Here is a 14280-nt window from a genome sequence, read left to right as displayed (position 1 = left end):
CCAAGTTTGGTATAATTTGACCCAGCAGTTGCAAGAACAGAAGATGGATTACAAATGAAAACAAAACCTTACACTGGCTTTGTGGATCATGAGCTAAAAACCAAATGGCTTCAAGTTTAAAACATAGGTAAAAATCATATCTAACGACTCAAATTTGTTGAAAGGCACTGAAATTTTAGTTTCAACAAGTACTTTAGCACTTGAACTTCAAGATATGACCTCTAGTCAATCAGTCACAACATGAAACTTTTGTGTCATAACCAACATATGTGTGAAGTCACACTTTGATCAAAGTAGGCAGTATGAAAAACAATGGCCAAGACATTTATTAAACACAAAATCCACTATGCAACTTGAACCTCAAATTTAGTTACCTTTTTGGAGTAAAGGTCCTGAAAATTTTTGGAGCAAGAGTAATTGTAAGAAGTGATCAGGTATGAGTCGACTTAAAAAGATGTGTTTGAAATGAGGATATTGTAAAACTAATTTTTGTTGAATGACTAGTATCCAGGCATTATGAAATGTGGTTAAACATAATTTCAGTAACTGTAATAGATTGGCATAGACTGTAGAGCCAGGGCGAATACATGACAACCTTGCATAATGCAGCAATAGTTGTTTTGAAGAACAAAAGATCAATGCAATCAATGTAAAATGAGTTGGTTAAAAACATATTGAGAAAGCAATTCCTTTTTTTCACCTTACTTTGTCTCTGTCTTGTTTACCAGGTTAAATGTGAATAAATTAGTTAATGTTGAAATAAGAGATGAAAGGCAGGGCCGTAACTAGCCTCTTTTCATAGTGAGGCAAAATATGTTTGGCGAGCGAAGTGAGGCGAAAAAGTTTGGCCAGGGGTCTTGGGGGCGCTCAAGGCCCCCAGAAGCTCATGAGAAAAATAAGGCAAAATCGTGCATTCTGAGCGTTTCAAAGACTATTTTTTACTTTGAAACTCAATTGACTTTAGCTTTTTTTTCGACATTATTCTTGTCTCAAAGCAAAATCATAGATTCATTGTAATTTAAGACTTGAAGGTTGTAGGGCCAACATTAATAGACCAATATGTAGGATAAAGCAAAAATCGTAATTCTCATAATCATTAAAACCGGATATGTATGTCTGTTCTTGTCTTGTATTGTGCTTAGACTTTGACGATTTTTTTATGACTAGATTTTAATATAGCGACAGTGCAGTATTATACTTTAAGTACTAGTACTGCTTAAGTCGACACTAAGGACCATCTTGACTTTGCTTTACGGCATTAATGATTCTTTTACTGTTGAAAACCCTCCAGCAACTATCAAGATGAAGAACAAGAATAAAAACTTTGACCATTGATCATTTGTATTTTTTCTATACATTGACTTTGTTTGCGATTAGGTCCCGTGCATGTTTACTCCATATTCCTTTATTTTCTGTTAAAGGGTCTGAACATGACTTAATACAAGTTTAATTTATACGTGTTTCTTGGTTCTTGTTTTTTATATAGATTAGAGCATTGGTTTTCCCGTTAGAATGGTTTTACACTAGTTATTTTGGGGCCTTTTATAGCTTTTTGTTCGGTGTGAGCGAAGGCTCTTTATTGAAGGCCGTACATTGACCTATAATGGTTTACTTTTATAAATTGTCATTTGGATGGAGAGTTGTCTCATTGGCACTCCCACCACATCTTCCTATATCTATTAACCCTTCAATGTAAAAGGTCATATGGCAATACATTGATGTTTTTTTTTTTAAATGATTTGATACCGGGAAATTGAAGGTCTTACTTTAATTTAAACCATGTCAGCTATCTAGTTTTATCTGCAAGAAAAAAGAGCCAGTTTTGTATTCTTTGATCTCAAAGTTCAATTCACCAAGCAGAAACGACCATTTTTTTCTTTATTCTTAAAATATTTTCTCCCACAATGTCTGGACATCGTTAACATGCAACATTGCAAAACCACACATTTACAAATGAAAATCAACACTTTTACTATAGACATAAAATAGGACATTAAATGAACAAAAGACAAACCCGGGACACTGAAGCACAAACAATAGACCATCAACTCTGAAAACTAAAAGTAAAACAGAAACATGGATTACGAAAACATGCAAGGGCGACATCAGAGAGTGAAAAAAACTTGCTTATTGCAAGACCCTTTCCATGAAAACAATTTGATATGAAGACAATCTTTTGTTTCATTTTTTTTTGTGTTTTTTTTTTTGAAATTTCCAACATGAGGCATTTGCCTCAATGTAGTTATGGCCCTGAAAGGAAGATAATACATAACGACATTTGTGTGAATCCAATGGGTTGCAATTATTAGCAAATATAAACAAACTGACATAACACAATAAAATATTTATTAGAATATATAAAATAAAATATAATGTCTAGACAACAATAAATATTAAATATTTAAGTTAAACATAAATTGGCTTATTACACAACAATAATATCATTCTTTAATGAAGTTAATAAATAATGAAATAAAACTGATATAAACCAAAACAACACTTTTACATATACCCATACAATGCTATAATAAAGGTATATCTAATTCCTTGCACATTATTGAGTTTTCCATACTACTTAGATATTAGTCAGGTGGATAACAATATTCATGTAACATTTACTTGATATCACACAGAGCTGCTACACCTCTGAGTATCCAATGATCAGGTGACTGAGTAGTTTTCAAGACAATAAAAGTAATATACGTCAAATCTGTTCTATTTGGCTTCTTGTAGACAGGACACTGATAAAGTCTTGGATCTTTTGGTGCAGTAGAATTAATGGCAAACATATGAACTACAGGTATGGGTGTGAACAGGACTTTTGCAGGAGACTCGCATAAACGACAATTTCTTCTGTCCCATCCTGCACCATCCAAACACAAGCCATAAACATAAACACCTTCCTGTAAAATGAAATAATAATACTTTATCAATTATGTATTATAACATCTACCAAAAACATAGATATTTGTTGTTTAATTTTTTTTATTCACATATTGCTTTGTTTCCATATGTAAACACAATACATATTAAATTCAACTTTAAAGGATCATTGGCAATACGTAAGATTCAGATTATCCGTTCCGTATTTGAGGTTACCGTTAGTCTCGCCCTAGTGATAACGTTTACTGCGAGATTTTGCGTTATTATGGGCATGTTTTGTGTCCAAACACATGTATAAAATGTACGTCATGTAAAATTATTATGATAGTTTTAGAGCGGTAACGCTTCAAAAAGAAGCATGGTAAATTTTCACTGCATAGCGGAGGGTTGCTCCAACGATTCACGAAAGAAACATAATGCTGTAAAGTATCCTGATATGATTTTAAATGGATGTATTGTCGACTTTCATGTACTTCCTTCAGTCATAAAGAACCCTAAACTAAGGAAGCTCTGGTTGTCTCAGATAAGAAGGGACGGGTTTAATCCCGACCCAAATTGTCACTGGCATGCACTTTGCTCCCGTCATTTTATTGAAGGAAGACCTACGAAGGAAAATGCAGTCCCAACCCTATTTGCCTACAACAACTACAAAACTGGAACACCAAGAGACACCAAGAACAGTACCTTACGTCCCATTGAACAATTGATATTGACAACACAGTAAGTAACAAATAGTTGAAATTAGTGTCCTCTTCCTTTTTCATTCTTCATTATATTTTTGTCTTGTTTGCCTATTATGATGAAACAGTAAAAGAAAATTGTGTGTGTTTGGGGGGGGGGGGGGGGGGGGGGGGTAGAAAACCGGTGTTTGTCCCTTTTATCTGTTTATAAGAGGCGGAAATTACCCCTCTTATGTCCACGAGGCTCCAAGATAATAAGCTTTGACAACTTAAAAAAAAAGTTTTCATGTTCACGAACAGTGTTTTTTAAATATTGGACTGTATGCACATGAAGATATATATTTATTTTTTTAACATATTTTACAGACCAGCAAACATTGTTACAGTTTCACAACTGCCAAAAGTACCAAGACAAAAGAAATACATACCAGATATTCCAGGTAATTTTAAGTAAAACTAATAAAAAAAGATGTCATGACTGAATAGTCAGTGTGCCACCATGGTACTGTTAAATCAGAGGGAGCTACATGTACATGTAACTGAACCAAGGAACATAGGGGTCAGTCTATTGTATGACTGCATGTTCTGATAGTCATATATATATATAGTTAAAATGCATGGACGGTTTTCATAATTTAATTTAACAATAACAATTGTGATTAATCAGTCAATGACGACATAAAATCAATTAGTAAACAATGCTTAATAACAATTATAATATAATTCTAATTAAAATACAAATATAAAAGTCATATATCAAATTTTAAACAATTTATCTTCACAATTTCAAGATAAAATAATTGCCAATATTATATATTTTATCACAAAATAAACTTAACTTCAAAAACAAAATTTAAAAAGTATTTTGCAAAGATAGATATGAGTCTCAGATTAATTTTGTCTGCACACTACATGTACACCATCAACTGGTATACTGGTGGACAGTCTTAAAGGTCCAGTAGAAAAGATATGTGTTCTGAGAGTTATGGCTCTTAAACATATGGTTGTAGTTCCCATTTATAAAATGATTACCTACATTTTTGTACTTCAACTTTCTAAATTACATGCACATTTTGTACGTTTATTCTTTTTAATCAACCAGTCTATGATCCTGACTGATGTACATTGTAGTCAAATAATTCTAATTTAAATGGTACATATTTACTTACGAAATTAATTGGGATTTTATTTGATATTGAAAATTCCTCCATTGGATATAAGAGTCAAAAGCCATGTAAAACATATTTTTTAATCTTATGAACTATAGAAATAATATGTATTTCAATCAAAAATTGATTCGTTTTAATTTATTAGATTGCAGTTCATACATATGTACATCAAAAATGATATAATGTAAGAAGCAAGGTGCTTTTATATTCAAATTAATACATCAATATTAAATATGATCTATTCAAACATTTTACTAAATATATATTTACTTTTAAAATTTGTAATCCAACTTGAACCAGTTGAAATATAGTATTACATGTAAATGTTTTTTTTTAGTCATTTTACCATATAACTGTATTTCATTCTGAACATGCATGAAATATTTGCCACTGAATGTTAAGCAACCAAAAATCAATCAATCATACAACTGTATTGTTTTATTGTTACCAACTTGACTTAAGTAATTAAACAAAAAATACAAAAACAATTTCATAAATTGTTTGCATTGATTTATGTATTTATAATTATTACTTTTTTTCACAGCAAAAATGTCAAAGATATGAGACAGATAATAACCAGCTACGGAAGCAAGTTAAATTGCTACAAGTTGAACTACATGCTACCAAAGAGGAAAATAAAGTTTTAAATGAGAAGTTTAATAATACAGATGAACTGCTAAAGGACAAACTCGTTGAAAAGTTGACTAAATCAAATAGTAATGTTAAATGTTTTCTTGGACTGCCAAGTATTTCAATGCTTTTTGGAATTTTTAAATTATTAGAAGGACATGCTTCAAAAATGAAATTCTGGATGGGTCCCGACTCGAGTGACGGTAAAAGATGGCAAGTAAATAATAAGAAAAAACCTGGTGCCTCAAGGAAGTTGACTTTTTTTGAAGAATTTGTTATAACTCTTTTGAGGTTGAGGCTAGGACTAAACACATATGTGTTGTCTCTTTTGTTTGGTGTTTCACAGTCAACAATTAGCAGGGTTTTCACGACTTGGATATCTTTAATGGCACAATGTTTAGGACCACTTATTAAATGGCCATCTAAGGAAAAGATTAAAAAACACATGCCTCTGTCATTTCGTAGAAAATATCCCAACACTCGTGTAATCATCGATGCTACTGAATTTTATGTGCAGAGACCAAGAAACCCAACAGCACAGTCAAAAACGTGGTCATATTACAAGTCAAAGAACACTTTTAAAACGCTTGTAGGTATAACACCAAATGGAGCTTTTTCGTTTATATCTGACTTATGGACTGGTAACATTTCTGATAGGAGCATTACTGAAAGAAGTGGATTCATTGATCTGATTGAAAAGGGGGATCATGTAATGGCTGACAGAGGTTTTTTAATCAAAGACTTATTATTATCAAAAGGTGCCACCTTCCTTAAATATGCCACCATTTACCAGACCATGTAAACATGGAAAAGGACGATGTCTTACGGCAAAGGAGATTAAGGAATCAAAATCCATAGCCTCTTTGAGAATACATGTAGAAAGATCAATCCAGAGACTGAAATCTTATAAATTCTTAAGTGGTGTTATGCCAATAAATTCACTTTCTGTTGCTAATCAGGCTCTTAAGGTTGCAGGATTTTTTTGTAACCTGATGAAACCATTAGTTCAAAAGTTATAAAACTTGTTTTGTTTTATAAATCATTTGAAATTTATTTGACATATATATTAATTAAAGGAGCAATGATTGGCAATTTTTTATCCAGTGTTTCTTTTTTTCTTTTATGATTCATGTTAATACAACAAATTATATTCCTTGAATAAAAAAAATCAACAGCTTAATAAGAGAATTATTTTGTTCTAAAATTTTCTTTCAAAAACTGATAAGTAGTGGAAATATGGCTTTATCATGTATTCAAAATTAAAATTTTGTCACAACTAACAGATGTACACGTCTATGCACAATAGTAGGTTATCTCCCATTTGAAAGAGTTGTCTTTTATATGGGGACGAAGTCCCCAATAACAGTAGAAAATTCAATAAAAAAAAATCGGGAAAATTTCCCGAATTTTTCATTGTACTAATGAACTCAAAATCGTTCAATTTTTTTTATGTCATGTTTTGAAATCCCGGACCTGCGCAGAAATGTACAATATACTTCCTTTTTCCGGTCTCGTTTGTATGAAACTTTGAGTAAAATATATATTTATCAGTCTAGTATAAAATAGGAAGAAACGCGCAACACCAATTTCATTTTTAATAATTCCTTGATATGAAAAAACGTTACCTAATGATAGCGTTTCTTTGTTTACATTGCATATGACGTCATAATTTAAATAACGTCACAACTAAAATCCCTAACAACAGAATCAAACTCGGAAACGTTACGGTATTTCCGTTTCTTTTTTTTTTTGACAAATAATTAAGTTACAAAAAAATAATTCATACAGACTTCTGCCCCATTTACAGGTAATGCCTGCCTCATATTAAATTTAGAAGAATAGAGACTATTTACATTATCAGCTGATAATGTTTTAAATAATGAATGCGACATATATATCATAAGTTGTCTTAACATAAAAGATGATATTTATTATGTTTAATATTGTTTATTTTAGTAATGTTTAATCGAATTAAATTATATGACCAAACTTTATCACTGTTTTATATTGTGAATTGTAATGAACTTCAAACAAAGTATTCATGAACTGGTACATGTGTAATTCTGACGTCTATACTAGCAGAATTTTAGGTAGAACATATGAACTGTAGAATGATGCAAGTTTTGGAAAAACTTTAGACCAAAATTGTTCATCAAATGGTATTCTTTCATGATGTACACCTTTAAAAGTAAATAATACAAAATCACACCATTTTCTTTTAGTAACTGCAAGCTGACATTGAATTTGACAGTAATACGGAGATGTGTCATTTCTCTTCATAAGTGGAGTATCATTTTCTATGTGAAAGTTTGTTTTGTCTAAACAAGCAGCATTGATTGGTGTTTCTTCTGAAAATTTATATGGACATTTTATTTCCAAACAACCTTGTCCACAGCATTTACACTCTAATAAACCATCAGGAGAGCAACCTAAGTAAGGACTGTTGTTGTCAATTACAAACCCAGATAATTTACATTCTAAATTATCATGCAAGTTTTTTTTGTCATGAAGATAAGACTCTCTAGCAACATGTTCAAATTTTTTTCCATGTCTTAAAGCAGGCAAGTCTGAATTAACACTGTTTGTAAGACCTAAAATGAGTTTGACTAGATGGTCATCAGGGTTTCTTCCTGAAAAATGAAGACAACTATATAAAATGGAAGCTGTTATTCTGCCATGTCTCTGATAAAACCACAAAATCACTATCACTCTGACTGATAGTCTTTTCGAATATATCAGTGAAATAATTATCAGGGATATTTCTATGTATGTGCTCAATAAAAGATTCAAGTGAATCATCTGGAGAATCATCATTATTAAATTGTGTTGCTAGATCTAGTATGTTGACAGGCAGACACTCAAAATCATACTCCGAACCAGAGCTATCTGACAGAACATATGCTGCGCATGCTGGTAAGTTTTCTGATTTTATTAACTGAAGCATTTCTTTTTCTACAGCATGTGGTGTCATGTTATGACAAGAAGGCCTATAATGGTCACTTGTTGGTTTGATTGGTGGTTGTCCTGTAGGCTCACTCCTCAGGTCTAAAGAGGTTATTTTTACTGGAGCTGATGTTCTGACTGGGTTAACCCATTTAGCAGCCTTGTCAGTAACAGAAATAACCGATCTATCGGACAAATCCTGACAAAATCTTTGCATCCCGAACAGCAGTGCTGCAACGTGCTTACATGTTCCATCACCACTGTAAAATAATTATATACACTAAAGTATTCATTTTTTAGAAGTGCTCGAGGGGTTAAACATTTAAAAAAAAACCAATGTTTCCCTATATTTAAACTAGAGGCTCTAAAGAGCCTGTGTCGCTCACCTTGGTCTATGTGAATATTAAACAAAGGAAGCAGATTGAAAATTGACTACAAAGTTCAATAACTCCTACAGGGGTCAATTGACCATTTCGTTCATGTTGACTTATTTGTAGATCTTACTTTGCTGAAAATTATTGCTGTTTATAGTTTACCTATATCTATAATAATATTCAATATAATAACCAAAAACAGCAAAATGTCCTTAAAATTACCAATTCAGGGGCCGCAACCCAAAAACAGGTTGTCCAATTCATCTGAAAATTTCAGGGCAGATAGATCTTGACCTGATTAACAATTTTACTTCATGTCAGATTTTCTCTAAATTATTTGGTTTTTGAGTTATAAGCCAAAAACTGCATTTTACCCCTATGTTCTATTTTTAGCAGTGGCGGCCATCTTGGTTTGATGGCCAGGTCACCGGACACATTTTTTAAACAAGAAACCCCAAAGATGATTGTGGCCAAGTTTGGATCAATTTGGCACAGCAGTTTCAGAGAAGAAGATTTTAGTAAAAGATATATAAAATTTACGAAAAATGGTTAAAAATTGACTTTAAAGGGCAATAACTCCTAAAGAGGTCAACTGACCATTTTGGTCATGTTGACTTATTTGTAACTCTGACCTTGCTGAACATTATTGCTGTTTACAGTTTACCTATATCTATAATAATATTCAATATAATAACCAAAAACAGCAAAATTTCCTTAAAATTAACAATTCAGGGGCCGCAACCCAAAAACAGGTTGTCCAATTCATCTGAAAATTTCAGGGCAGATAGATCTTCGCCTGATTAACAATTTTATCCATGTCAGATTAGCTCTAAATGCTTTGGTTTTTGAGTTATAAGCCAAAAACTGCATTTTACCCCTATGTTCTATTTATAGCCATGGCGGTCATCTTGGTTAGTTGGCGGGGTCACCGGACACAATTTTTAAACTAGATACCCCAATGATGATTGTGGCCAAGTTTCAAATAATTTGGTCCAGCAGTTTCAGAGGAGAAGATTTTTCTAAAAGATTACTAAGATTTACGAAAAATGGTTAAAAATTGACTATAAAGGGCAATAACTCCTAAAGTGGTCAACTGATCATTTTGGTCATGTTGACTTATTTGTAGATCTTTCTTTGCTGAACATTATTGCTTTTTACAGTTTATCTCTATCTAAAATAATATTCAAGATAATAACCAAAAACAACAAAATTTCCTTAAAATTACCAATTCAGGGGCAGCAACCTAACAACGGAATGTCAGATTCATCTGAAAATTTCAGAGCAGATAGATCTTAACCTGATTAACAATATTACCCTTTGTCAGATTTGCCCTAAATGCTTTGGTTTTTGAGTTATAAGCCAAAAACTGCATTTTACCCCTATGTTCTATTTATAGCCATGGCGGCCATCTTGGTTAGTTGGCGGGGTCACCGGACACAATTTTTAAACTAGATACCCCAATGATGATTGTGGCCAAGTTTGGTTAAATTTGGCCTAGTAGTTTCAGAGGAGAAGATTTTTGTAAAAGTTAACGCAGGACGACGACGGACGACGACGGACGACGACGACGGACGCCAAGTGATGAGAAAAGCTCACTTGGCCCTTCGGGCCAGGTGAGCTAAAAATAAAAACAAAAAGTTGCTTGAAAAAAAAATCTTTTGTCTCTGAAAAATCAACATTGACTATCCCCGCTTGTTTGCATCTCTTTTTTGAAGGTGATAATTCTGAGAAGAAAAAAAATGGAAATTAATTTTATGTGCCCTTTACAGTTAAGTTGGAGTGAACTGATAATATGGTATTCCTTGTAGGTTAAAAATCAAAAACAGATGACATAATAAAAATACACATTTTTTTGGCAATTTTTGATGGGATTATATTCATCTTTTTAATCTTTATTTTATTTTTCTCGCTCATTATTTTCAAATAATATCTTAAAAAGATAATGGCTAATCAGAATTCTACAATTACATGTACTTGATAACTGTATTCTTGATATTATTATTCTTTTCTGTTATCAGCATAGTTTTTAACCAATCTGTTCATTATTTTCTTGTGTTATTCTTTATATTTTAACACCCCATTATTCTCTATTCTGTAAACTCCACCTCGGACTCGGATTATTCATGTAAAAACTTACGCCACACATGTACATTCTGCTGAATGTATTGACCCATCAAATAGGACCAATATCCAAACTTCGTACGGGTCAGCAGACTGTCTCTCTTCTGGTACACATGCTGCTTTTACATAGTGTATATCGCTGTGAAATTTTGACTGCCTAACATCACGGATATGTCCATTAGAATGAAGACGGTAACTGTTGTCATTTTTATAGCCTTTCAAACGTTCATTTGTCCAGTTACAAATGTTTTTCAAATAATGATTAACATCAAACGCTTCAAGTTATTGGAATTGTATTTAAATCATCAGACCAATCAATAACAGTCTTGGGATGCGGCAACTCAACACCATCTACAGTTCGCCGTATTTTGTTTGCGAATATGTAATTATCGGGTTCAAAAGCGGGAAGCTTTTGTAATTCCGCTTCTTCAGCTAGTTCAACTAATTTACTCTTTTTATAACCCGTTGTTTTAACACCTCTGTTTTTCAAAAACTGTTTGATTTCGGGGACGTTTTTTTTCTTGAAATCAGAGTCCATTGTCGTCAATGTAAACAAATAGTTGCCCCGACGTCACACGACTTACGTACCTTCATGTACAAAAGAGTTCTTGACGTTCGGTAATCTGAATCTTACGTATTGATGGTGTCAGATGAATGAAAATAAAAAGATGTGGTATGATTGCAAATGAGACCCCTGTAAACAATAGTTTTTAATTTCTATATAATCTCTGGTGGACAGTTGTCTCATTGGCAATCATACCACATCTTTATTTTTCATTCTTCTTACACCATCAAATAATTAGAAAACTTGTGTATGCCTGCAGAATTGCTTGCTATGATATTATCTGTCATACCATAGAATGTCAAAAGTTTGACACTGTAATTTACTAACTAAAGTGCTTGTTACCACATAAGAACCATCAAAGATAGTGATAGTTTTTCAAGGTTTATCACTATCTTTAAAGATAGAAACAGATAAGGGAAAAACCCAAATATAAGGGAATAGAAATAAATTTATCATACCTCTTCTTTGCTTTTCTAAGCAAAATTTGTATTTGTCAGTGTTTATTATGCCATATCATTCATCATGCAAAACTGTATCCAAAATTGAAAATTCAGAAATTAATAATAGGTTCAGCTGTTGAATAGGAATACAGAATTGTTATCTCTACAAATATATTAAATAATAGAAGTACACGAAAGACTTACGGGAGGAGCACATGTTATTTCTTCCTTGAATGCTTTGATAACATCATTATGTAAAGTGACAGAATCTAATGCCCAGCCTTTATGTGCCCTAGTCACTTCTTGTCTCATGGCTGTTAGGAATCCTGTAAACAAACAAATGTACATAGAACTTTTCCTGCTGTCAGGGTAACAATTTAATGTTAACTACCTACAACTCAATTTCTCAAGACATACAAAAAAAGTGTGTGTCCCTAGTACACGGAAGCCCCATCTGCACTATCATTTTCTATGTTCAGTGGACGGGGAAGATGGGGTGAAAACAGCTCTAATTTGGCATTAAAATTAAAAAGATCATATCATAGGGAACCCAAAAACTTGAACCTGAAGCAGGACAGACGGAGGAACAGACGCACAGACCAGATTACCTAATGCCCATAAATGGGGCATAAAAAAAATAAGAGAAAACAAATTTAGCTGAGGGTGCTCTCTTGTGATCATATTATCAATAAGTTTCTATCCAAGTTTTATATTCCATAAAGGTACCACTAAGTAATTTAAGTATTGAAATCTTTTAAAACTGCAAGTAACAGTTGACTGAAAAATAAAATCAAAACAAATCCATTTATTATAAACATGGTCATTTAAAAGGAAACCTGGACTTTATATCTGTATATCATTAAAAACAAGAATGTGTCCAAAGTACATGGATGCCCCACTTGCACTATCATTTTCCATGTTCAATGGACTGTGAAATTGGGTAAAACATCTAATTTGGCATTAAAATTAGAAAGATCATACCATAGGGAACATGTGTACGTTTTAAGTTGATTGGACTGCAGCTTCATCAAAAACTACCTTGACCAAAACTTTAACCTGAGGTGGGACAGACGACCGAAAGAACGGACGGATGAATGCACAGACCAGAAAACAATATAATGCCCCTCTACTATCGTAGCCGTAGGTGGGGCATAAAAATAAGCCAAGCATCTTCAAGCAAAACAATTTTTCTTTTTAAAAAGGTTACATTCTCTAATGATGGAAGAATCCCCATACTAAAACAGTATTACCCCTGACTGCTGAAAATAAAGTTTTGTCAAAAGCTTGGATGATATCAATGATGACATTCAACTTTAACATTAAAAGGGTTATTCCATCACAATATAATACTTTTAAGTATAAATGATACATATTTAAATGCAGACAAATACCTTGAGGATTGAAGAATCCTGTCATCCAAAAGACATCTGGTCTACCAGTAAATACCCAGTAGTTAAACTGTTCATTTCTCTCCAACAACTCTGTAAACCAGAAACCAAGGGTGGATGACTGCCATGAAATCTTTCTCCAAAGGTTTGGTACTCTGGCATCAAACATATTATCTAAAGCATCTCTTAGATTCTGGAATTATAATGGAATTTGCATTAAAAATGTAATACTAGTTTTTGTTTAAATGATATGAGCAAATCTGCCCTAATACCAAAACCAAGAAATTAAATATCCATAAATATTCAAGTTTTCAACAATCCATGAAAAATTGATACCAAAGAAAATAAACGAATTCACAGTAGTACATGTAATCATATTGTTAAATGATATTGAGTGAACTATTTTCTTTGAACAATTCAAAAACTACCTTAGTTATTTTTGAGTTATCTCTCTTTGTATAGAGTTCAGTGAATGGAGTAAAACTGGGAATTTAAATATTAAAAAATGAAAAAGAGAAAGAAAGATAATTTTGATAATAGCATTTATATAATTTATCAAATAATATTTATGATACAGTTTGATTATTGTCCAAATATTATTTATATGTATTTTAAAATATTAATTACTTCATTCTAGTCATAAGAGTACAGGTAAAAACTGTTCACTACATTATGTATGTTTTTCACTATGGATAAATAACTGATTGACAGGGGTAGTTGTGTCTCAGTTTTGTGAACAAGAAAATATTTGAAGATTGAAGGTTGGTGTATTTTGTAAAAATTTATAATGATTTTGAATATGACTTCTTCTTTTTTTTTTTTTTATATATAAAAGTATTATATACAGTACAGATAGAACAATATTATGATATGAACATGCAAATAACATTCTATATTTTTATCTGAAGTTTTGCAAATACAAATATGATTTGAAATTTTGTATCATCATTTGAATCTGAAATATAGTTTTATTGTGTCAATTGAAAGGCATTGTTGAGAAATATTTATACTACAAAAGATGTGTCTTATTTTAATTATAAAATGTTCTGATAAGTCAGTATTGTTAACAGGTAGATCTATGTGTTTT

The 14280-nt window shown here is 32.1% G+C and overlaps 1 protein-coding gene and 1 long non-coding RNA gene across 2 annotated transcripts in view; one reads left to right on the top strand and one right to left on the bottom strand.

The window, feature by feature from the left end:
• Positions 1-2329: 2329 nt before the first annotated feature.
• LOC143079331 (dynein axonemal heavy chain 8-like) overlaps positions 2330-14280 on the bottom strand; it is a 150527-nt gene continuing 138576 nt past the window's right edge. Inside the window, exons 88-90 of the mRNA XM_076254588.1 lie at positions 13197-13386; positions 12010-12131; positions 2330-2903 (exon numbers count right to left, since the gene is read on the bottom strand). Coding sequence (XP_076110703.1) covers positions 2616-2903; positions 12010-12131; positions 13197-13386 — 600 coding nt within the window. The 3' untranslated portion in view covers positions 2330-2615. The remainder of the gene's footprint in view (positions 2904-12009; positions 12132-13196; positions 13387-14280) is intronic.
• On the top strand, positions 3183-6124 carry LOC143079330 (uncharacterized). Its single transcript, XR_012979389.1, has 3 exons — positions 3183-3603; positions 3930-4003; positions 5277-6124. It is a non-coding gene; the product is annotated as an uncharacterized LOC143079330 (long non-coding RNA).

Source organism: Mytilus galloprovincialis, chromosome 6, assembly GCF_965363235.1.
Source record: "Mytilus galloprovincialis chromosome 6, xbMytGall1.hap1.1, whole genome shotgun sequence".
Lineage (NCBI taxonomy): Eukaryota > Metazoa > Mollusca > Bivalvia > Mytilida > Mytilidae > Mytilus > Mytilus galloprovincialis.
The sequence above is the reverse complement of the archived record's forward strand: the minus strand, read 5'-3'. Positions and strand labels throughout refer to the sequence as shown.